The sequence below is a fragment of the Natator depressus genome, chromosome 3, assembly GCF_965152275.1.
Source record: "Natator depressus isolate rNatDep1 chromosome 3, rNatDep2.hap1, whole genome shotgun sequence".
NCBI lineage: Eukaryota > Metazoa > Chordata > Testudines > Cheloniidae > Natator > Natator depressus.
Window position 1 is genome coordinate 166,195,746 of NC_134236.1, and position 25,517 is coordinate 166,221,262.

Here is a 25,517-nt window from a genome sequence, read left to right on the forward strand (position 1 = left end):
ACACATATTGAATCTATTTCCCCATGTTAAGTATCCTCACATCTTCTTGTCAACTGTCTAAATGGGCCATCTTGATTAATCACTACAAAAGTTTTTTTCTCCTGCTGATAATAGCTCATCTTAATTAATTAGCCTCTTACAGTTGGTATGGCTACTTCCACCTTTTCATGTTCTCTGTATGTGCGTATATATATCTTCTTACTAGATGTTCCATTCTATGCATTTGATGAAGTGGGCTGTATCCCACGAAAGCTTATGCTCAAATAAATTTGTTAGTCTCTAAGGTGCCACAAGTTCTCCTGTTCTCTTTCCACATGAACTGTAACCCTATCTGTAGTATGCTGGGGCAAAATTATTTTTTTAAACCCTGATCATACAACCAATTTTGCACATGGGGTTAGTCCACATGGAATCAATTGCAAAAACTGCAAGATCAGGGCCTTATTTTGTATCACAACTATAGGTCTTTTAAGATGGTCCAAAAAAGTACAGCCAGAATAAGACAGTATCAAAACACAACTTCTGGTGGAAATACACTATTCTCCAACATACAGCTTGCAGAGTTCCCCTGTGAGTAAGTAAGGCATATATGGGGCACCAGTTCTTACTGATTCCCAGTTTAAATTATTAATTATTCCAGTTGCCGCTTTGATTTATTTACCTCAAAGTTTCTCCTCATGTCATTTTCCTTTGACTGGTTTGCTAGTAAAGCCTGTTCTGCTCTGCACAGCTTCTGTGTAAGTTCACTGGAGTTGTTTTCCAAACGTTGTTTCACTGCTATTACCTATGAGGAAAACACATCACATTTTATTTGTAGTCATATTTAATCTATTTTAAAAAATTAAAAATTCCTGATGTCCCTTTAAATGATGAGCTCCGAAGATATGTTATAAAACAAATCGAAAAGAATAAGCTATGTTCTGCTTCCTCTTACAGAAAGAGAAGTCTGAAGTAACTGTTAACTTCAGTGTTGTATGACTAAGAAGAATTTGGCCCTAAACCTTGAAACTCAGCATGATGGCTTTAAAAAAATGCAATTAAAAATAGCCCAGATATCTGAAACATCCATCCTCCTTTCACTGCCCAATCCCGGGGTCTAGATTTTGTATTTCCCTCACAACTGTTAAAGTCAACCATACCAAAAACAGTACATGTTAAGGTAACACAAATCTTTAATTCAAGACTGGGCAAGGATATGAAAAATATTTTCAGGCAAATTTTCAATAATATAGTTGTAATGTATAAATATATTCATAATTTAAGCTATATTTATAGTACAGTATGTTAATCATTGGGAATCCTAACCAGTGCTTTCTTTTAAGTTCAATCATAAGGGCAGCAGATTTAACACTTGCTCTCAATTTTTACAAAGTAACATACTTTGTCAAAGCAAGCACCTATTAGGTTTAGAAGATGCTTCCCCATTCCCACTTAGTCCTCAACTGCTCATTTGAGAGGTAACATTTAGGTGTTGGACTGATGATCAGCTATCACCAAATATGCCATTGAACAGCCAACAAATGGAAAGGATCAATACCAAACTAGACTCAATTCTGTATAATCCAAATACCAAGAGATTGACAAATTACTCTACCTTTTCCACTTACTATATATTCAAGGAATAGATTACATGTTCTTAAAAACCAATATTTGTACACCTTAATTTTCTGCATTTATGAACCAACCAAGACATTCAGCTTCCACCTCTGTCTCCATAACTACAGTCTTCGGGGGTAAGGGAAATTAGTGTAGTGCTATCCTCTACCTTAATTTTATGTTATGACTTTATACCACTATCGAAACCAGAAAGTTAAAAGGATCATAACTGTAACACCACCAAATTCTAACTGGTTTTCAACCTTTATCATCTGTTTATATCTGTCACAATAGCTCTATAGTACTCCAAATTAAAAAGGAAGTACATTTATTACCAACATCAAGAGGAAAAAAATGAGAATGAAATCATCTAGTTCCATTCTAGAAAGGAGCACGCTTTTCTGGATAAAAATCTATAGACATCCAAGTTTCAGTATGAATGGAAAGAAGAGTATGTGTAGAGAAAATACCAACCACCTCTGTAGAAAATGTTTGATTAATGTGCTCAGACAGCTAGGATGACACATAGCTATGCAGGACAGCTATCATGGACAAATTTAGAACCTCTGTATTAAGTCAGTGTAGACCGTGTGTATCATAAATCATAAATAAAAAAGCAGTTTTCTGTTAAAGGGTGCGGGTGGAGAAAAAGCAGTGCTCAAATCAGAACAAGGCTAAAGGGAACTGTTGCAGGGCATTACGCCCAGACTGCCTTTGGGCCCATCTGTTACCTCAGTTTACCTTCAATCTTTCATCAAACCAGCTATCATGTGGCGATTTTACAGTAGTGCTCTCTTCCAGTTTGGTTTATTATCATAACACAATACTCAAACACACTCTTACCAGCCTCAATTATTCCTTTCAGTTTATAATGCCTCGTAAGTTTTATCAGAGCATGCCCATCCTTGTAGTCCAACCCCTCTCCTAGCTGCAACTTCTTCATCCTGCAGGTCCATCAATGGAGGCTTATCCCTGCACAGTTTCCAGTTCCTTGCAAATCTCTTCCCCCAAAAGTCTTCTGCCTTGGAGTTCTGGAAAATTGTCACCTGCCCTCTTCACAGGCTACCTGCCTGGGAGCTAAGGAGCGAGTATGTCTCTCTGAACTTTTGGGGCGGGGGGGGGGGGTGTGTCTCTTTCTTGAATGACCACAGGCTGCCCTTTTACCTGCCAGCAGGCCTGGTTTAAATGCATGCTTCTGTATTGATCCTTGTATTTATTCCCATCATACAGGGAGATGCGCTAAACCTGACAAAAGGTGCAGCTGTGCCCCAGTCTTTTAATGGACCAACTCACCCTGTGACAGGAGCATACCGCAGCTTGCTCTGACCTTTGATTATTTAGTTGCACTTAAATATTAGTCATGTATATATCTTTAAACACAGAAAAGAGGACAGTTAAATTTTACTTAAAATAAAAACTCAGCATCACCCTTCCATTTGAATAGTTCAGATATTAAAAATCCTACTTTGTCAAGTTCTGCCTGTAGAGCATTGTAGTCATTCTTGGCTTGCTGCAAGTCCTGGTTCAGTTTGGCTTTTATCTGGTTGCACTGCTGATCCACTGTCTGTAAGGAATGTTGCTGACGAAACAGTTCCTAGAAATTTAGATGTTGGGGTGGGGGGCAGAAACACACTCCTGTCACATGTTTCTAGTCAAGTTACTGTAACTATTAACACTGGAAAACGTGGGTGAGGGACTGTAAATAATCCCTGTAAATAGTCTCTAAATAATTACTAATTATACTAAGGCCCTCTCTTACAGAATCAAAAAGAGTTTAAAAACCAATTTCAAGTAAAGCATAAATTCTGTTATGGCCACTAATGGGTCCTGACTCAATTTGGCCAATCAATCAGAGTAGCCTACTTAATCTGTTACACCAAAACAGGTGGATAAAAAAAAATACTAGCAAATAATGGAATGAAGCTTATATGGAGATCTTCTTTTGAATCGATATAACATTGAGCATTACAACTAAGCAACCAGACTAATCCTCAATAACCATGGTCCTTTGGGGAAAAAAATTCCCTTCTTTGCTATGGTTACATGTTTAACTTATTGCTGTAACAATGTTTTTCGTGGGGAAAATGCCTTAGTTTTTTTCAATTTGACTTAACATAAGACTGAGCAGCAACAGAAGTTTGGTAGAGGGGCATTCACTCCTCCCTCCTCAGGTCTGGGGGAGCAGAACTTCACTAATGCACACCTCCTAAGATCCTTAGGAATCTAGCCCATCTCCTGCAATCTTTAGGAGATGCAAAGTAGATATCCATCCAGGTATCATTCTTTTCTGAGGCTTCTTCCCAGCCCCACAGTCCTTATGGTTGGGGATCTACATGAATTTGAGAGGGGATTTATGTGGGGGAATAGGGCTCTGAAGGGCATGGGACTTTTAGAAGGGCGTGTTGGAGTTGGTAAGGAGAAGAGAGGGCTAAGTAGGGGAGCAGAAAGCAGAGGAAGATAGGGGAGGGAAAGCACTAGTGGCTTCTCCTGGCAACAAACCTCTCTGCCAAACTTCTCTTGGCAGCAGCTGCAGGACTCCCCTCTAACAAATCACAGCAGGTTTGTCAGATGGAGAAGGTAGTGAAGTACTAGTGCTTCCCCTCTGCTTTCTCCTAAGCACCCTCCTATCCTCCTGCAAGACACCTGTTCCAGCCCATGTCCTCAAGTACCCCCACAGCCTGTTCCCACTCTCACTGCCAGCCAGAGACCTGTCCTATGAAGTCCCCAACCCTCTTGGCTCCCAGTGATCCATTTCCCAAAATATCTGTCTCTTCCCAATTTACTCCCAGGCTCTCTACTCTCATACCCTTTCCAAAGACCCACTCCTACCCTGGGCTGGCCTGCCAGGAGCAGAAGAATGCAGGTGGGGAGGTTCACACTCAGGAATAAGTGAGCCAGTTACTAGCAAAACGTTCAAACTTTTTTCTGATTTTTTTTCATCTAACTATAAATTAAGGTGAACAAATTGGTAGCCTGCCCGCCCAGCCTATCTTGAAGAAAAAAAATGGATTCACTTCCACCAAGTTATAACCACCAGACTACTATTATCAACAGCTAGGGAACATAGTTTTAGTCAGTTTAATTCGTGGTAGGCCAATAAATTGTTTCAATAACAAATGCAGATCCATCCAGCTGCCAAACTAAAATAAAAGAAAAAATCCAAATAAACGTAGCAAGAGAGTGTGACAAAGGAGAAAAAAAATGAAAGGAGGAAGGTCAGAGTGGAGATACTTAAAATATTTTCCCTCTAAGTTTCCCTCAATTTGCATATGAGCTACTAAAATTTGCCCCTTAGTAGCACAACTAGAATATCATGTGACAAAAACAGTTGTTTTCCTTACACTAACTGGTTTCTTTTGAGATGTTTTGTCTACATGGATCCTGCTCTAGGCGTGCATGTGCCCCAGGTCCATGATATTGGATTCTTTTGGTTGACAGTGTGCAGATGTAGCATCAGCAAGTATCTTAATATGCACGCACACACCCACACACTTGCAGGCAGAGCAGGCCCAGCCACTTCTCCGTTTCTTTGCCAATACAGAATCCCAAAACTAATGGATTTCACAGTAGTGGAGAAAGAGGACTGGTCATGGGGTCCATGTGGGCAGAACAGCCTGAAGAACCAGAATTACTGTAAGGTAAGTAATTGGGGTTTTGTCTCCAAGTATCTGTTAACATGGATCTCACCTTTAGGTGACTAGCAGTTATCTCCCTATGGAGGGGAATGTCAAGAGTCCAATTTACATAAAGAGTGCAGGACTGCTCTAATAAACTGGGCATCAGAACTAGGAGTTGCAACTAGTGAGTAGTGCTGAATAAAAGTATGCAATGAGCTCCCAGTGACTCCTTTGCAAATTTCTGACATAGGAACATTCCTCAAGCATGTGTGTGTCACTTAAGCCCTAGTATAGTTTGCTTTAATATAAGAAGGTGGATCTAATTTATTTAGTTCACAGAAGATCTTTATGAAATCAAATATCCACTTCAAGAGTCTCTGGGTTGAAATAACGAGCCCTCTAGACCTGTCCCAAATATTGCAAAAAAAAGTTCTAGGCCAGTTATGGAAAGGCTTTGTTCTATGGAGGTAGTAGAAAAGTGCCCTAAAGACATCACTCATATGAAGTTTTGCCCCTCTAGGAGTCAAATGAGGTTTGGGGGAAAACACTGAAGGCGTATGCATTGATGCAAACAAAAGCCTGAGACCACTCTGAATAAGAACCTAGGGCGAGATCAAAGAAGAGTCATCTTGTCTTTGTGAAATATAGTAAAAGAGGTCCTGCCATTAATGCCTAAATCTAGCTTATCCTGTGAGCGGAGATAACAGCCACCAAATATCCTGTTTTCATAGAGAGGTGATAAGGAACATGATGCTAAAGGCTCTTAACAGGGACGGGGGGGACCATTAGGTCCAGGAATACAATACTTTGGTCCCAGGAAAGTCCCTCATTTCAGGAAGTGTAGTTGCTGCAGCCAAAATGTCGAACAGGTTGTCAGTCGGCTCCTTGAGCACCACAATCTCTAGCCCCAAGTTGGAGGCCACTCTTTTAAGCAGCTCCTGGTGGGCACAGAAATTGTCGGGTGGCAAAAGGTTGGCAGGTCCAGCCACTGCCTCGTCGGGGAAGGAGGCAGCCATGGGCGTTGTAGCCGGTTCATCCTCAACTGCTGGTGCTGACTGTGCAGGGGCCGCCGGAGTCTCGGTGCCAGAGTCTGGTTCTGAGCCGGATTCCAGTGGCACTGTAGCCAAGGCCTGGCCCTCAGGAACTACCAAGGGTGCCTGGAGAGAATATGAGCACAGCATGGGAGGGAACCCCCAAAGGGTCCAATACAGCCACTGGGGTGGCCATTGGGTGGATGGCCAGGGACCTGATGGCAGGCCTGCTGCGGGCTCCAGCCCGTAAGACTGGTGCTGATGATGCCTCTGGGTTCGGGAGGGCTCACTCTCGGACCCCGAGGAAGATTCCTCTCTAGGAGACTAGGGTGGAGCTGAGGTGGCCTCATGCTGGTAGCCATGGCTTGCTGGGGATCACCATTGCACCAGGGAGCAGCACCGAGGGGAAGGTGACCGGTGTCTCCGAGCTGGAGATGTGCTTCGTGATACTGAGAACTGGTGCCGGGAAGGTGGAGACCAGCGAAGTGGCGAGCAGTGACGTGGTGATGGGGAGCGACAGGCTGGGGAGCGGTGCCACATCGGAGGCCCAGAAGGTAGCCTCATCACAGGTTTCCCTTTAGAGGGAACAGCCTTCAAGGTGTCTTCCAAAGATGGGCCTAGGTTCCGAGGCATGGGTGGCACAGGGAGAGACATCAAGTCTCTTGGTCCTCGGAATGCCTCCAACATTGAAGGTGTCATGAAATGTTGTGGGCCCCGACGGCTCCCAGGAGTAGGTGGTGGTTCCCAATTTGGCCTCGGTGCCCTACGTGGTGTGGCCGCTGCCAGATTTGGCTCTGGGGAAATCGAGCAGCCCTGTGCAGGTCTCAACTCGTGTGGGCACTCCCAGGTAGCTATGTATGGTGCCGGAGAATGACCTCGTTCCAACCATGACTTCTTATGCCTCTTCTTAGGCTGGGGAGAAGGGAAGCGGCACCAGGAAGATCCCGGTGTTGGAGGGGCACTCCGCACCAACGCCAAGGTGCTCGATGCAGAGTCGGAGCGGCATGGTTCCAACGCGGGGCACAGGGCAGCCTCCGTCAACAGGGCTTTTAAATCGGCTGTCCCTGTCTTTAAGAGTGTGAGGTCTGAAGTTTTTGCAGATCCTGCACTTCTCTTTAATATGCGCCTCTCTGAGGCACTTAAGGCAGCTCTTGTGCAGGTCACTAATAGGCATAGGTTTGCTGCACCCAGCACACGGTTTAAACCCCAGGGACCAGGGCATACCCTGTCCCTGGGGCTATGTCCCTAACGGGACTCCGCTCCTAAATGCTAACTACTACTAACTATAATACTAACACTACAGTAACTATATACCAGAAAAACTCAAAGAGTCCAAAGTTAGAGAAACCACTATCGGATTTGTGAAAACAAGGAGCATTCCAACAACCATCACTGGTGGAAAGAAGGAACTGAGAGGGCGTGGGGCCAGCAGGGCCCAATATACTGGCACATAAGCACGGGGCTCCAGAGTTTGCCAAAGCCAGCCCTAGGGGTACCACTAGGGGAAAAATTTCTGAGAGCGTGCACAAGGGCGCGCACACATCAAACATGGAATCGACATGAGCAAGCACTCAAAGAAGAAGTATCCAATCTTGCATGCCTGAGGCACATATGCACCTAGAGTGGGATCTACATGGACAAATACTCAATGAACAACTTGTTCACTCTGATAATAGCAGTCTGGAGGCAACTTTAAACTTGTGAAAAAATGGGTCTCGTCTTACCTTTTGGTATTCCTTTTCCTTTTCTTTTACTTTCTGTTCTAATGAGCGACGAGCACTTTCAGCATTTTGTCTTTGACAATTCAGTTCTTCTGACAGTTTTTTCATCTTTTGCTCCACCATTTCATACTACAAAAAGTTTCATCATAAATCACAGCGATGCAAGGGGAATATTTATTATTTGTACTACAATAGCAATCCCGCCCCCCCAATCAGGATTGAAACCCCACTTTAGTAGGCACCTTAAAAAAACAAAAAACAAAAAAACCATACATTCATACGAGGAAGTCATGGTCTTTGCCCCAAAACTGCTTACAGTCTTCCATGACGCAGTGGACACCTACATAGGTATCTCATACCAAACTGATAACCAATTACACTTGGCTATAGTACAAGTGTGTGCTAAGTTTCAATAAGTGAGCAGCAAAAACTGAAAAAAACTAGAAGTGTTTAGGCACAGGAGATAAATTCAATGCAACTCAATTTACAGTGAATCAGCACATTGATTCAACAGAAAAACACTACTGAACTATTTTGAACAGCAAGAACAGAACAATTTTCATTGTTTAAAGTAGGTTAGACTGAAATTTTAAACTGAAAATCAATATGCTAAGAATTTCCTTTTGAGAGGAAATTCTCCTATTAGAAGTGTTTCAGTTTATCTGTCATTTTATTAAAATAATATATTGCTTGTAATTTTGGTGGTCTATAAAGAACCAGAGTACACTGAAACCCCATTTAATAAATTCCCAGTGTAATTTCTATTGTGAAAACAATCTGCTGATATAAGTCTGAAAGTTGCCGAAAGCACACTACTATGCATTTTCTCAGAACACAATACTACTGTTTGTAATGCTACTACTCCTTTGCCTCTTACAGTTTCATTATGTTCGCAGCATGTTAGGGAGACTTACAACCAATTTACCAGAAAGCTGTCCTAGCAGAATAACTGTTTTTTTCTCTCTACGGAACACATTTTTATTTTCTGAAATCTTTTCTTTACGGCAAGCAACTATTCTTAAAGGTAATAAAAAAGTGAACCACTGATAAGATTTAAATCAACTTCATGGTTGGATACTTTTAAAGCAGATGAACAATTTATCTGAATATAGTTTTAAAGGGATGTGACAATGTTACTGGCATATGTGGAGTTATATTTCATTTTAATTTATGCTTTGTTGAAGTGAGGTCCTGCTTACACATAAATGAATTAGAATATTAATGGAATAGAACGTTGTGACAAGAGCATCTCCTGTTGCTTCAGCTTTGATGTATTTATGGAACGTAATTATGGTGAAAAGCCAATGATTTTCAAAGAAGGAGACAGTGGTGCTGTTAAAATGTCTTTTTATGACACTTTCAAATGGCTTTAGTATATATAAAATGACTGTGTTTCTTAGGTGTTTGTTATAGTTATTCACTCTACCACAACAACAGTACTGCATTGCTGGCTGCCTCATTAGAGAGTTGGCCTACTATTTGTTCAGTCTATCAGAGCAACTTATCCATAAAGGAAAAGTTTTCAAGGTGCAGATTTTCCCCACAGCACCCTCCCACATAGCTGGGATGGGTGCTGGGAATTTCTGAAAGGGAGAAGGTAGGGAAAAAAAAGGAACCAATCACTAATCCCAAAAGGCATAGAGCAGAAGATGATCCACTAGTTTCCATGGTTCTCCTGCTCTGTTGTCCAGTATAGCAGTGCAGTGGCTGATCCACTAAACCAAACAACCACCACATGCAGTGGCAAGGAAGCTCCTGCAGAGAAAGGAAGTGTTGTGCAGGCTGCTGAAATCTTGCCCACCCTCTCCCATTAGCAAAGTGTAGGTCCCTTCATGGGTATGGGAAGACAGGGGCCAAAGAGGGATTTATCTCTTAATGAAAGGCTGGGTTTGACTGGCTTAATTTCTTTACTCTTATCAGTGTACAGCTGTCTGGCATCTGTTTTAGCTAGCAAAAAAAAAAATCCATTTTATATGATTAATACACGTTTGCTCCACTAATGCAAATTATTTCAACATTTCAATTATATCAGTACTATAGCCACAGAAATTTCTTGGGCTTCTTTGCACTGAATACAAGAGGCCCTTTTTCCCTTCGATTCTTCTGGAGCAAAATGTAGAGGTCTTGGAAAGACCCAAGATCTTGCATTCTGAGCACTTTAAAACTCTTCAGTATGGTGTGTAAATTCCTTCCTATCATGGAAGGGATCCAGAGGTACCGCTAGTATTTAGAGGGTCCAAAGGATATAGAAAAATTCTGTCCTGGATCATGCAGGTCTGTGACTCTAAGTGGATAGCACTATTCTGTTTCCTTGTTTATGTATCAGCTTTACAGACTGCATTACAGTTCTACGAATAGGGTTTATTAACTTCTGCCTGTGCTGGTGCTGCATAAGCAAAAGTACAAGATGTTTTAGCTCATGTAAAGATATTTATTTTAAATTTTTTAAGGGCAGAGGGAAATGGAGGAAAATGGTGGACTTAAATAAACAGTAGAACCTCAAGAGTTACGAACAACTTGAATGGACGCTGTTCGTAACTCTGAACAAAATGTTATGGTTGTTCTTTCAAAAGTTTACAACTGAACATTGACTTAATACAGCTTTAAAACTTAACTATGCAGAAGAAAAAACGCTGCTTTCCCTTTATTTTTTAATAGTTTATGTTTAACACAGTACTGTACTGTATTTGCCTTTTTGGGGGGGGGGGGGGAGGTGTCTCTGCTGCTGCCTAATTGTGTACTTCTGGTTCCAAATGAGCTTTGTGGGGTTGACTGATCAGTTCATAACTCTGGTGTTCGTAACTCTGAAGTTCTACTGTAAATTATGGAGCCACCATTAGCAAGCACGTACAAAGTTAAGCTTTGTTGAAGAACTGTGTAATGAACTGTGTTAGTCAAATATGTACTAAGTAATGTTAGAGAAATTAATATTATATATAATCCTATAAGAAAATATGAAGGAATTTTTGCTTTTTGTATGAATTTCTGATGCTTTAGATGGTCAGATTTTGCTGAAACAGTTTGTAAATCAGAAAACTGGGTTGTGTCTCTCATATATAAAATTCTTGGCCAAGCGGATAGCAGGCTTGAGAAGAGAGCTGTTAGCTTTCAGTAAGTCAGGTACAATCCCTCACCCTCCACCCATCCATTCGACCAGCTAACAAGTAAAAACTCAAAGCCACAAAAACAGATGAGTAAGAATAAAAATTGCTGTAAAGTAAGTACAACTGGATGGAGCCAGTGGCCGTGACAGCAAGGAATAGATGTGTTGGGAACTACACAGATATAAGTAAGTTTTAGCAAGATAAGCAAAAGATGTATTAAATTGGGTTAGTTATTGTGATTTATGCAGGAGAATCTTTTAAGTAGCGGGTTAGAATGGAATGTATATGGTGTGACAGGGTCAGGCAAGATGGCTACAGGAGAGTGACAGAAGACAGATATATTAGCCCCAGGTTAAGTAAGTCCCTTTTCCCTGGGTAAGGTAACAGGGAAGGTTCCAGAACAATCAGGAACTTTCTGGAACAATTAAGGCAGACAGGCTGATTAGAACACCTGCAGCCAATCAAGGAGCTGCTAGAATCAATTAAGACAGGCAGGCTAATCAGGGCACCTGGGTTTAAAAAAGGAGCTCACTTCAGTTTGTGGTGCACGTGCGAGGAGCTGGGAGCAAGAGGCGCAAGAAGCTGAGAGTGAAAAGGCGTACTACTGGAAGACTGAGAAGTACAAGCATCATCAGACATCAGGAGGAAGGTCCTGTGGTAAGAATAAAGAAGGTGTTGGGAGGAGGCCATGGGGAAGTAGTCCAGGGAGTTGTAGCTGTCACGCAGCTGTTACAGGAGTCACTGTAGACAGCTGCAATCCACAGGGCCCTGGGCTGGAACCGAGTAGAGGGCGGGCCCGGATTCCCCCCATCCCTCCAACTCCCTACTTGATACCGGAGGAGTTGACCTGGACTGTGGGTTCCACCACAGGGGAAGGTCTCTGACCTGTTCCCCGATCCACTACGTGGATCAGCAGAGACTGTGGGGATTGTTCTTCTTTTCCCCATGTTGGCCATTGATGAGGCGAACTGAGTGAATGGCAGATTTGAGCCACGAAAGTGGCCAAACTGAGGGCTGCCGTGAACCTCTGAGGCGAGCAAATCCGCCAATAAGTGCAGGACCCACCAAGGCGGAGGAGGAACTTTATCACAATGTATAAAGACAGAGATGAGGTAGGTTCCTATACTGAGTCTGCGCAAAGTTACAGAACAGAGGATTAAAAAAAAAAAATAGATAATTGACATAATAGTGGAGAAGATACAGGGGAAAAATAGCCAAGCATAGCAGAGATTTGAAGAGTCACCCTGTCCCCAAGAAAGGGGACCTGAGCATTTCCTTTTCTTGCCTTACCTTTTTTTGCATGTTTATGTAATTCATAGGTGATAGTAGCATTGTCTTAAAACATATATAATAAAGGCTAAAATAAATTGTTTAAGCCTAAATTGAAGAAGATCTGATTCTCACCCAACAGGTTGACATTGGCATTTAAAGCGGAACTAAAAATCCTTGTTTCACAGTATAATAAATTAATCTATTTTCCAAGTTTAGCAGAGTTACACTTTAAATGACATATTAATTTTCTGCATAAAATAGTTTCTTACTTTGCCAGAGAAAACTAATTTTTTTAAGATCACAATATTAATAAAATTCACCACTTGTTCTCTCACCTTATTCTTGGCTTTGATTAGCTCAACGATAGACCACCACAGGCTCTTCATATGTTCCAAATTTAATACTATAATTTGTAATTAAATCAGATTTAAAACTCATTTAAAGAAGCTGGATTGTAATAAGAAAAGCTCTTAACAGTCACATCTAGAGGTTATGGTGACAGAACTGTGCCAGTAACTCCGGTGATTCATAAGTAGCATTATTGTGACATCAGAACTAGCAACCAATCAATCTTTCCTCTCCAGTTTGCTGTCAGTGAAGTGGAGAGGGCCTAGTCACAGGTCAAAAGTTCTCATTGTTAAATTACTTGAACATCTGTATACAAACATGGTAATAACACTGGATTGGCTCAATGTCTCAGGCCTCAACCTACTCCCAGCCAAGACCATCTCTCAATGGGGTCCTCACAGAGGTAGCAAACAACCATCATTGCTGTATCTCTCCAGAGGCAAATTCTTAATCCCCATTCATGTGACAGTATAATCTTCAGCATCCTGTATATGGGATGTAGGAAGCAGCAGAATTTTCTAACATTCTTAGGTAGGCAGCAGAATCTGCATGCATTCATAAAAACCCTGACAGGAAAGGGTAGGTGACAACCATCACACCCACAGAAGACACATGTGGTGGCTCCTTTCCCCAGGGCAACATAACTTCTTTAATCTAAGGGTATGTCTACACTACAAAATTAGGTCGAATTTATAGAAGTCGATATTTAGGAAGCAATTTTATACCGTCGATTGTGCGTGTCCCCACTAAGTGCATTAGGTCGGCGGAGTGTGTCCACAGTACCGAGGCTAGCATTGACTTTCAGAGCATTGCACTGTAGGTAGCTATCCCACAGTTCCTGCAGTCTCCGCCACCCATTGGAATTCTGGGCTAAGCTCCCAATGCCTGATGGGGCAAAAACATTGTCGCAGGTGGTTTTGGGTACATGTTGTCAGTTGCCCCTCCCTCCGTGAAAGCAATGGCAGACAATCGTTTTGTGCCTTTTTTCCATGCGGGTGCCATACTGCTTTCAGCAGATGGTGCAGTAGGTCTGCAAACCGTCGTCATGGAACAACCGCTTCCACTGCCACTCTGCTCTCCTGGTGGTCTCACAGGGCCGCTTCCGCTGCAACTCTGCTCGGCTGCTCTGTCCCGGCAGCAGACGGTGCACTAGGTCTGGAAACCATCGTCATCGAACGACCGCTTCCGCTACCACTCTGCTCTCCTGGTGGTCTCGCAGGTCCTGTGTATGATTGTTGTCATCCGCCACTTCTGCTGCAACTCTGCTCGGCTGCTCTTGTGTCGCCATACCACGGCAAGCATGCAGCCCACTCAGCTGTTGTCCTGGCAGCAGATGGTACAGTAGGTCTGCAAAACTGGTCATCCAACCACCGCTTCCTGTGCAACTCTGCTCTCCTGCTCACGCCATACCACAAGAAGCATGGAGCCCGCTCAGATCACTGCAACAGTTATGAGCATTGTAAACACCTCATGCATTATCATGCAGTATATGCAGAACCAGAACCTGCTAAAGCAGGTGAGGAGGCGATGGCAGCGCGGTGACGAGAGTTGTGAGGACATGGACACAGACTTCTCTTAAAGTAGGGGCCCTGGCAGTTTGGCCATCCTGGTGGCAATGGGTCAGGCTCATGCTGTGGAATGCCAATTCTGGGACCGGGAAACAAGCACAGACTGGTGGGACCGCATAATGTTGCAGGTCTGGGATGGTTCCCACTGGCTGCGCAACTTTTGCATGCGTAAGGGCACTTTCATGGAACTTTGTGACTTGCTTTCCCCCGCCCTGAAGCACAAGAATACCAAGATGAGAAGTATTATATTATACCAGCCCTCACAGTTCACAAGCGAGTGGCGCTAGCCCTCTGGAAGCTTGCAAAGCCAGACAGCTACCGGTCAGTCAGGAATCAAATTGGAGTGGGCAAATCTACTGTGGGGGCTGCTGTGATCCAAGTAGCCAACGCAATCACTGAGTTGCTTCTATCAAGGGTAGTGACTCTAGGAAATGTGCAGGTCATAGTGGATGGCTTTGCTGCAATGGGATTCCCTAACTGTGGTGGGGCCATAGACGGAACCCATATCCCTATCTTGGCACCGGAGCACCAAGGCAGCCAGTACATAAACCGAAAGGGGTACTTTTCAATGGTGCTGCAAGCACTGGTGGATCACAAGGGACGTTTCACCAACATCAACGTGGGATGGCTGGGAAAGGTACAAGACGCTCGCATCTTCAGGAACTCTTGTCTTTATGAACAGCTGCAGCAAGGGACTTACTTTCCAGATCAGAAAATAACCGTTGGGGATGTTGAAATGCCTATAGTTATCCTTGGGGACCCAGCTTACCCTTTAATGCCATGGCTCATGAAGCCATACACAGGCACCCTGGACAGTAGTCAGGAGCTGTTCAAATGTAGGCTGAGCAAGTGCCGAATGGTGGTAGAATGTGCATTTGGACGTTTAAAAGCCCGCTGGTGCAGTTTACCAACTCAGTTAGACCTCAGCGAAACCAATATTCCCATTGTTATTAATTCTTGCTGTGTGCTCCACAATATCTGTGAGAGTAAGGGGGAGACGTTTATGGCGGGGTGGGAAGTTGAGGCAAATTGCCTGGCTGCTGATTACACACAGCCAGACACCAGGGAGATTAGAAGAGCGCAGCAGGGTGCGCTGCGCATCAGAGAAGTTTTGAAAACCACTTTGTTTTTGTTTATTTCTCCTTGATGAAAACCCGCCCCCTTGGTTCACTCTACTTCCCTGTAGCCAACTGCCCTCCCTTCCCCGCTTCGATCACCACTTGCAGAGGCAATAAAGTCGTCATTGTTTCAAATTAATGCATTCTTTATTAATTCGTCACACAAATAGGGGGATAACTGCCAAGGTAGCCCGCGAGGGGTGGGTGAGGAGGGAAGGACAAGGCCACGCTGCACTTCAAAACTTATTGAATGCCAGCCTTCTGTTGCTTGGGCAGTCCTCTGGGATGGAGTGGTTGGGTGCCTGGAGGCCCCTCCCCGTGCGTTCTTGGGTGTCTGGGTGAGGAGGCTATGGAACTTGGGGAGGAGGGCAGTTGGTTACACAGGGGCTGCAGTGGCGGTCTGTGCCTTTCCTGCACCTCAACCATATGCCGGAGCATATCAGTTTGATCCTCCAGTAGCCTCAGTATTGTATCCTGCCTCCTCTCATCATGCTGCCGCCACCTTTCCTTTGGTCCCGCCACCTCTCCTGTTGCTCCCGCCACCTGTCCTCTCGTGCGTCCCTCCTGTCCTCGCATTCATTTTGTGCTTTCCTGGACTCTGCCATTGTCTGCCTCTATGCATTCTGCTGGGCTCTTTCTAGTTTGGGTGGACGGCACGAGCGCAGAAAACATTTAATCGCTAGTGCGGTTTTTTCGCCTTCTTATCTGCGCTAGCCTCTGGGACAGAGATGCTAGTGGCAGTGTTGAAACATTTGCAGCTACAGGAGGGAAAAAAAGGGAGAGTAAAACTGAAAAAGACATATTGGCCATTTAAAAGGAGGGGCTGATGTTTTCGGGTTAATGTGCAGCACAAACCCAACTAACCCCCCCCACACACCCAATTCTCTGGGCTGATCACTTCACCCCTCCCCACACCGCGTGGCTAACAGCAGGGATGATTTCTTTTCAGCCACAGGCAAACAGCCCAGCAGGAACGGCCACCTCTGAATGTCCCCTTAATAAAATTCCCCTATTTCAACCAGGTGACCATGAATGATTTCACTCTCCTGAGGATAACACAGAGAGATAAAGAACGGATGTTGCTTGAATGCCTGCCAACACCGGGACCACACGCTGCCATGCTTTCTTATGCAATGATTCCAGATTACATGCTACTGGCCTGCCATGGTAAAGTGTCCTATCATGGAGGACGCAATAAGGCTGCTCTCCCCAGAAACCTTTTGCAAAGGCTTTGGGAGTACCTCCAGGAGAGCTTCATTGAGATGTCCCTGGAGGATTTCCGCTCCACCCCCAGACACGTTAACAGACTTTTCCAGTAGCTGTACTGGCCGCGAATGCATCCCAAGTCTTCAGGGAAAATTAATCATTAAACATGCTTGCTTTTAAACTGTGTATTGTATTTACAAAGGTACACTCACCACAGGTGCTTTGTCCGCCTTCAATGTCCGGGAGCCCGGGTTGGGAGGGTACTGTCTCCAGGGTGATAAACAGTTCCTGGCTGTCGGGGAGAACCGTTTCTCCGCTTGCCTGGTGTGCGCTATCTTCAGCCTCCCCCTCCTCATCATCTTCCTTGTCCCCAAAATCCTCATCCCTGTTGCGTGAGACTCCCTTGCAGGAGTCCACGAACAGGTGTGGGGTAGTTGTAGGGGCACCCCCTAGAATTGCATGCAGCTCATCATAGAAGCAGCATGTCTGGGGTTCTAACCCCAAGTGGGCGTTTGCCTCTTTGTTTTTTTGGTAGGCTTGCCTGAGCTCCTTAAGTTTCACACGGCACTGCTGCGGGTCCCTGTTATAGCCTCTGTCCTTCATGCCCTTGGAGATTTTTTCAAATATTTTGGCATTTCATCTTTTTGAACATAGTTCTGATAGCACGGATTCATCTCCCCATACAGCGATCAGATCCAGTACCTCCCGTTCAGTCCATGCTGGAGCTCTTTTGCGATTCTGGGACTCCATGGTCACCTCTGCTGATGAGATCTGCATGGTCACCTGTGCTGATCAGCTTGCCACGCTGGCCAAATAGGAAGTGAAATTCAAAAGTTCGCGGGCCTTTTCCTGTCTACCTGGCCAGTGCATCCGAGTTGAGAGTGCTGTCTAGAGCGGTCACAATGAAGCACTCTGGGATAGCTCCCAGAGGCCAATACCATCAAATTGGGTCCACACTAACCCAAATTCGACCCGGCGATGTCGATTTCAGCGCTAATCCCCTCGTCGGGGAGGAGTACAGAAATCGATTTTAAGAGCCCATTAAGTCGACAAAAATGGCTTCGTTGTGTGGACGGATGCAGGGTTAAATCGATCTAACTCTGCTAAATTCGACCTAAGCTCGTAGTGTAGACCAGGGCTAAGTGTTTATGGAGGGGCAGAAACAACATGCAAACAACATGCCAAAGCATGTCTGACATTCAACATATGGAGCATAGCATGAGCCTTAGAAGCAGGTGGTTCAAAGAAAAATATAGGCAGATGAATCTGCTAGTTCAGATGTAAGTCTGTGACAACTGTCAGTAGGAACACAGGATGTGTCCTAAACACACTTTGTCCGGACATAAGATAGCATAAGTTGGATCTGCATAAAAGCTTGGATTTCTCCACCCTTCTATTTGAGGAGATCTTAGTCTGGGATCATCTCTGTACTCTTCCATCTCTGTACCTTTTTCACAGAAAGCTTCTTGTCCAACATGCCAGATTTTGAAACAGGATGTTGCTGATGAGGCCCAGGAAGTTAAGGACCCAGTACTAGCACTCTAAGGAGCAGAGAAGGCATTTACAGAACGGTTATATGACCCAGGTCCTGAAGCTAGTCTCATTGCTTTACCCATTAAGTAAATTTGGAGCAGGGCTTCTCTAGATTTGCAGAAATGCTGGTCTCCCCTGTGAAATCTTTTGTGTACTTTTACCCTGTTCTATACGGACCAGATTTCACGGTCTGTGATGTGTTTTTCATGGCCGTGAATTTGGTAGGGCCCTACTTACCGGAGAAGATGTTCCAGATCTCTAGTGAATCATGCCCAAAGGCATGAGGCTGCAAGATGCTAAGTACCTGCTAAGAAGTGCTTGGAACCTTGCAGAAAATGGCAAGCTAATTAAGAACTTTAGGTTGTCCAACATAATACGTACTTTCAATTCATTATCCTCAGGATGTTCTAAGAAACATTATTCAATATCTTGAATCTTGTAAATATGACTGAATGTTTGCACACACTACTGCTAACAATAATTATAAAAGCAGCCAGAAGAGGCCTGGTGCAACATGGTACCTGGGCAGTAGCTTGATCACGTTGTGCTGTCATTCTATTCAATTCATCTCTAATTTTGTGCAAAATAGAATCTTTGTCCGTGAATTCCAGTTTTGTTTTCTCCAGTTGGAGTTGAGTTTCTTGAAGTTTGTTCATATGGAATTTCTTTTCTTTTTCTTGATCTTGTAGCTGATGCTCTAGTTCTTGAACTCTGGAGCTTAATTCTTAATTTAAAACAAAAAGGATTAATATGATGCCTTCTACTTAAAAAGGTATTTACTGTATTAGTACTTTAAAGCAGCCTACACATTCTAATTAGACATATTCTATGCACTTGATAAGACTTCAGGCACCTATCAAATGCAAATAAAAACTATTTAAAAACTGCTTATCAGATTAAATATGTAGCAATATAAAAATTTTAAAAATCTATTATCAAATTAGGAAAATTGAAAGGCCTTTAAAAGTCTAGTTGGCACAATTTATGTTTATTTTTTGAGCTTGGATAGTGACTATAGATCAGTTTCACTTTGTTTTTTACTAGCTTCATTTTCCAATTTTTATGCATTGGCACAACGTTGCAGTGTTTAGGTCACCAATTTTGCAGAGGCTCTTTGTTTTTAAGAACTACCTCCACTGGAATTTTCTAAAAAGTTATTGAAACATTTCTGCTTAGTCTTAAGTTTTGAAAAAGCTGCTTCTTAAGAAAAGCTATTACAAACCTATGTTTTGGGCCAAATTTAACCAAATAGTGTTCGTTTAGCTTATTCAATGCATGTCTCTCTTTTTGGAAGGGTCCTTTAGTAAATACAATCTATGGGCTCTTAGTAAATACAATCTATGGTCTTTTTTTCACATCACTAAAACATTGCGTATTTACAAATCAAAACTGCTTTTGTCATGATACACGTGTGTGTGTTTGGGGAGGCTCAGAATCTATACAGTTTCTTTTCCACACTCTTCAATGGAATTTTATACATGAAGAACAGTAGTCAGCAATTACAGATTATTAGCATGTGAAATAAATTATCTGATCATTCTTTAATGAGGACCTATTCCACTGGTACTCTAGCTGCAAACAAACAGATGGCAGCCAATAGCAGTTGAGAATTTTCCTTTTTTCAGTCTCTGACCCTTCTCCCTGCCCCAGCCCCCAAAAAACCCTTCAGTCTTCCAAAGCTGAAACTTCAGTTTAGGTTTGCAATGAACTTTACGATGTGACCATGCATATAAGCTAAACATTGAATGAAAACTCTACCCAATTGAACTAACAGTAAGGAAAGGGTGAGTGTTTGAATTGATACAACTACCCTGCAGAACAGCATTACCATTTAAAAAATTATCTTTTCTGAAGACCACTTGCCAACAATTTTGGCTTAATTGGATTAAAGTAGAAATCTAAGAAAGGAGGCCCATCCATTCACTGAAAAAAATGGAGGATCCAGACTGTCCTAAACACTTCCAACAATGTAAGAAAATTAACCGACAGAAAAGCTGAAGACAGAATGACAGAGCACAAGTTATGAAATGGCCCTAAGTCACCTGTCACCTTATCTGCTGAAGATAAGGTTCATCCTATAGTGTTTATTAAATGTCTACAAAGACTTCCGAGTGGATATCCTGCACAGCTGAACTGAGGCTATGGCTACACTACAGCTTAAGTCAACATAAGGTATGTTGTTCAGCGGTGTGAATTAGCCACCCACCTGAGCGACGTAACTTACACAGACTTAAGCGTCAGCGTGGACAGCACTATGTTGGCGGGAGCGCGTCTCCTGCCGACATAGCTACCATTGCTTGCGGGGCCTGGAGTAATTAAGCTGACGGGAGACCTCTATCCCATCAGCTTAGAGTGGCTACACTAAAGAGCTTAAAGCGGAACAGTTGCACCAATGCAGCTCTAAACTCTCTAGTGTAGCCATAGTCGGGGGGGGATGGGAGGGGGACGACACGACACTTCTCAGTTGAAGAAGCTCCAAATGCTCATTCTACTATGGTTTTAGTTTAACCAGGCAAGGATCTCCATGAAAAATGACTTCTTGATAGAGCAGATTACTCTACAGAATCTTCCAAAGAATTAAATTCAAAACACAATAAAACAAGTCAGTTTATTACCTCAGTTAATTTTTTCATACTGGAAAAACTTTATAAATCAATAAAATAATTAATAAACACATATATAGTGTTTTTTACCCAGAGATCTCAAAAAGTCTTACAAGTTGAGTAAGTATTTTACCCACATTTTATATATAAAACAGCCTTCAATGAAGTCCTTAAACACAGAGGGTTTTAATTATCTTTAAAAAATGATGTTCTTATTTATAAAATAGATTGCAAGTCATAACTATACTTGCAAGATACCTTGGTTCTGTGTTTTTAACTGCTCGATGACAGAAGAATTATCACAATTGTCAGAGAAACTGTTGCTGAAATCTGTCTTCTTTGATCTTAAGCCACAGTGGCTAGGAGTTGCCTCTTGTTCCCATGGAAAATGGGATGAAGTAAAACCTCTCTTTAAAGGGGTTTCTTGACTGCTGGATGAAGGACAGCTTGGTGTCTTCTCTTGTTGCCACGAGAATACTGATGAAGAAGCCTGATGCCGAGCAATCTCTCTGTGACTCTTAGTACTTTGAGGATGAGAATGATTTATTTTCTATTTAAAAAAGAGGGGGGGAAAGCATATCTACCTTTACACAGCTGACAATTTATAAAAATTCATTCACTACTGTATGGTGGAAATAAGATAGGGCAGTAGGTCAAGCTGTCAGTTACAATTTTTGATAACAGAGTCAGCAACACAGATCATCCATCAGCACAAAGTACTATACAAATCACACCAGTCTGCTTTTATACCCCCAGCAGTCAACTGACTGGAATACTTTGCCGATTAACATCACAGGCAGCTGAACAGGGTTGGGATAGTACTATCTGCAGTTCAAATACATCTAAGCTGGCCAGCATCTCAATGACAAGAAGTTTGACTTGTGGTTCCTTATATTGAGCATATCAGGTTTTTTGTTTTGTTTTTTTAAGAGAGGCGTCCTATCAATTAACGCTGAGGTACTTCCCTCCACATTCCTCACAATCAGATCAGTTTTGTAAAGCTAGCTGTTGACACGCATAACATTCATTTATGTACTTTGTTCTAGACTTACTGTAAATTCTATCTGATACTCATTTGTGTTCTGTGGAAAAATATAGATACAATTTTAGACTATGGGCTCTATTCATCTTCAAATGTGTGGTGATCCCATTAGCAAGAATTCTACATGTAAATCGTTCCACACACAAGAGAGAGATTATTTGCACTTACTTTTACAAAATACCTGGACTCAAAAAACATGTTTAGGCTCTAATATCAGACATTTTTCTTTCACTCGACAATCTCTGTGTCCCTAAACCTCTGACAGCCAGAAGCCAGGACTGGATGACAGGGGATGGATCACTCAGTAAATTGCCCTGTTCTGTTCATTCCCTCTGAACCATCTGGCATCATCCAGAAGCCAGGATAATGGGCTAGATGGATCATTGGTCTGATCCATTAGGGCCATTATGTTCTAAAAATACAAGAAAGCTGCTATTGGTACTTACTGAACTTGGTTTGTCAATATGTCTAACATTTGAATGGAGTTTGTGACTAAAGCACTAGGGGCCCCAATACTGGTCCCCCAAAATTAACAAGAATGTAATCCCTGACTTCCGTGGCAGCACTATCAGTCTTTAAAACTTCAACAAAGGAAGCACCAACTGAAAAACTTTAATGGGAATACTCCTGGATATTTACACTGAGTTTATTGTGTAAATAAACTTTTAAATTTACTAGAAAGTGATTGTACAAGTATTGTATTAATTTTGTTTGTAGCTTTTCAATACACATTTCCTAAAAAAGGATTTAAGCATGTTGAAGTAGTATAAATATTCTTAAGGTGGTAAAACAACTGTGCCCAACTTGAGTAGGTTAGGTTTTTTGTTTGTTCTGTTTTTAAAACAGAAGAGGTCATTTTCAGATTTTGAATGCAAAAACATATACATTCCTCATAAATTCTATCCCTCTTTATAACTGTGGGTAATGAGAAATTCTCAGTCATGTGTGATTATTTAGATGAAAACAATATGTTTAAAAAATCCTTTTTGTGTATTCTGATTCGTACTAACTTTTTGAAAATGCTGTCAGGAAATTAACCATATCAACTACTTACTCTTCTTAAATCTACACTTTAATCTCAGTGGCATGAACAGTGAACAAATTTAATTTTACCAGTTTCCCTGAAAAATCATATGGCTAATTTTGAAGAACTGAACCTTTCTCTATTTCAGACAAGAAATGAGATTATAATTCTGAGATACTCTATACCCCATTTCAAATGATACTTACTTTAATCTGGATATTTCTCAGTTCTGCCTCCAGCCTTTTTCTTTCTTCAACTTCTTTATTGTATTTTTCTTGGAGTTCTTCAAACTTGGAATCTACAAATTGACAATGAATATTTGTTGTTAATCTGGCTCATTTCATACATAATATCTTTCTTATACCATTTCTTATGCCTAATATTAGACAAGGGTAATAAAAGCAACAGCCCTCATTAACCTCTAGTGATATATAAAAGACAACAACTCAAGGGGAGTTCTTCTAAAACCAATAAAACTGAGTATTTCAGGGACTGAAAACTGAGATCTGGAACTCAGTGCCACAATGAAAATGCAACCACTAGACTGAGGGACCAATACCAGGGCTATAAGTGTATATTGTAATATCACCTGAATGAAGAATTTTTTCCCCATTGCTCCCCTGGAATTAACATTCATTTGTAGCATGACTGAAATATCAGGCATTGAGATCCAGATATTCAAAGGAGCTTAAAAAGAAAAACCAGTGGGACTTGGACACCTAATTTCTTGCTAATGGGAATCACCACATATTTGAAAATCTCAGCTTAAAGTCACATCACTCAGATTCCTATCTTGCTTCTTTCCACTTTAATTCCTACATAACTGTAGCAGCCACTTTCTCAAGCAACACCATAGCCAGAATGCTTTGCATCTTCCAAAAGCATCTGAAATCTCAGCTTTCAAATGAGAACAAGGACTGATCTCCACTTCCAGTTAGTCAGGTAGCCAAATGCAAGTTTTTGGCAGTACCTTGTTTTAGTGTCCATCAAATGTGTTTGTTTTGTATTGTAGATTCTGAATTTCACAACCCTAAACACAAACAAATTGTGTGATGTACATTGCCACTGGCAAACATTTTGAAATCTGAGCACTTACTACTAAATCCCTCAAGACCCCGATTCACCAGCCAGCGAAACTGAATTTCAATTATTTTTAATGAACCTTCACCTGAATATTTTGTTATAGAACATAATTAGGATGTACATATGTTATGTCTATATTAGTATCTGCATTTGTACCCTCCCCTGAATCAAGACAGAGCATATTCTTGGACTCTCAAAGCACGCTCACTTAAATTCTTACATGTTCAATCATGAGAACTAATTTTCAAATATTGGAAATTTATAGACATTAACAGATTATAAGCCAAACACATGGTCAGCTGTTTTCTTCATTCACCTTCTGTTTTCTTTTATGCTTCTGGAGTGACATGTATTTTCAAAGGAATTTACATTTTATTCAATTGTTTACTAGACACGGGGGGAAAATTACCATTGTGATTTTGATTTGGTGTTAAAGGAGCAGCAAAATTCTTCTGTGGTGTACTACTGAATGATAAGTCTCCTGTAATCAATGTTTGCTGACTTCTCTCAAGTTCAGATTTGTACCTGTTTAAAAGAAAATTAGAAGTTCAAGGAATTAGTTACAGAAACAAATAGGGCCCAATCATACATTTTTAAGAGCCCAAAATGTACATTGAATGGCAATTTTGGTTACTCAAGGAATATAAAATTGGGCACAATAAAGATATATCACTAAAAATATGATTTATATATCAATTCTAGATTACAATACGACACCTTCAAATAAATATTGGAATTTGTACTTTCACTTCTAGTGATATTTGGTTATTTAAATTTATTCTTATATGAAAGACAATTTGTTTATATTTTAGATACACACTCAAGATTTAAGATTTCAGAAGACTCAAAACGAAAAGAATTATACACAAAAAGGACACATGGATGAAAAAGAATTACAATGATTATACAGTATTAAGATCAGTCAGTTCTGATAAAGCTTCCTCTGCTGGACATTCACAAGACTGCTGCGTTTGGGTCCCAATATGCTAGATTTGTGCTCTTGAGCTTCCCTTGGTCTGAATAGGCTGCAGCACTGCCTTTTCCTTTGGCTTCTCTGGTACACTTCCAGGGCACAAGCTCTTAGTTCCACTTCACAGAAATGGGACCACACAACCTAGCTGTCTTAGGCATCCAGGCCAGCACTGACCCCGCCGACAAACACACCGGTTTCCCCAGAGCTCCAACATTGTGGGCACTCTGGGTACACAGTTCACCTCTTCAGTGACATGTGGTAGCTGAACACAGACACACAGACTTTACAAGTGTTCCCAAAAACCACTCTGTTAGCAAGCACAATAAGTATTCAGATCTGGCCAAAAAAACAAACAAACCCTATACACAATTCCCTTCCTCAATTTCCTCACCACTCTTAGAGCATTCTTTGGACCTAGCTCAGAGTCCTCTAGTTCAGGATTCTTCCTCTCTCTCTGCCCTCCTGCACATGGTTTCTCCTCTGAATCATGGAGTATCTGTAGTCTTTTCTCTCCTTGCCCCCCTCCCTAGGGCTAGTTAGAGACCCTCTTATTATCTCCCCCCACTTTCTCAGGTGACTCCCAATAAGCCTCATCAGCTAATTAAAGTACCTTACCACAGATTCTGTTGCTTAGTTACCATCATGCCTAGAATTCAGATTTTGAAAAAACTAGTTTGG

The 25,517-nt window shown here is 42.0% G+C and overlaps 1 protein-coding gene across 2 annotated transcripts in view; it reads right to left on the reverse strand.

Annotated features, from left to right (window-relative positions):
• The window catches only part of CENPF (centromere protein F), a 71,250-nt gene that overhangs the window by 31,906 nt on the left and 13,827 nt on the right, over positions 1 to 25,517 (reverse strand). Inside the window, exons 4-10 of one of the 2 annotated variants that reach the window (XM_074949264.1) lie at positions 24,276 to 24,391; positions 22,990 to 23,081; positions 20,976 to 21,267; positions 18,636 to 18,838; positions 7,969 to 8,094; positions 3,062 to 3,190; positions 662 to 784 (exon numbers count right to left, since the gene is read on the reverse strand). In XM_074949264.1, coding sequence (XP_074805365.1) covers positions 662 to 784; positions 3,062 to 3,190; positions 7,969 to 8,094; positions 18,636 to 18,838; positions 20,976 to 21,267; positions 22,990 to 23,081; positions 24,276 to 24,391 — 1,081 coding nt within the window. The remainder of the gene's footprint in view (positions 1 to 661; positions 785 to 3,061; positions 3,191 to 7,968; positions 8,095 to 18,635; positions 18,839 to 20,975; positions 21,268 to 22,989; positions 23,082 to 24,275; positions 24,392 to 25,517) is intronic. The other variant, XM_074949265.1, reaches the window with a different exon arrangement.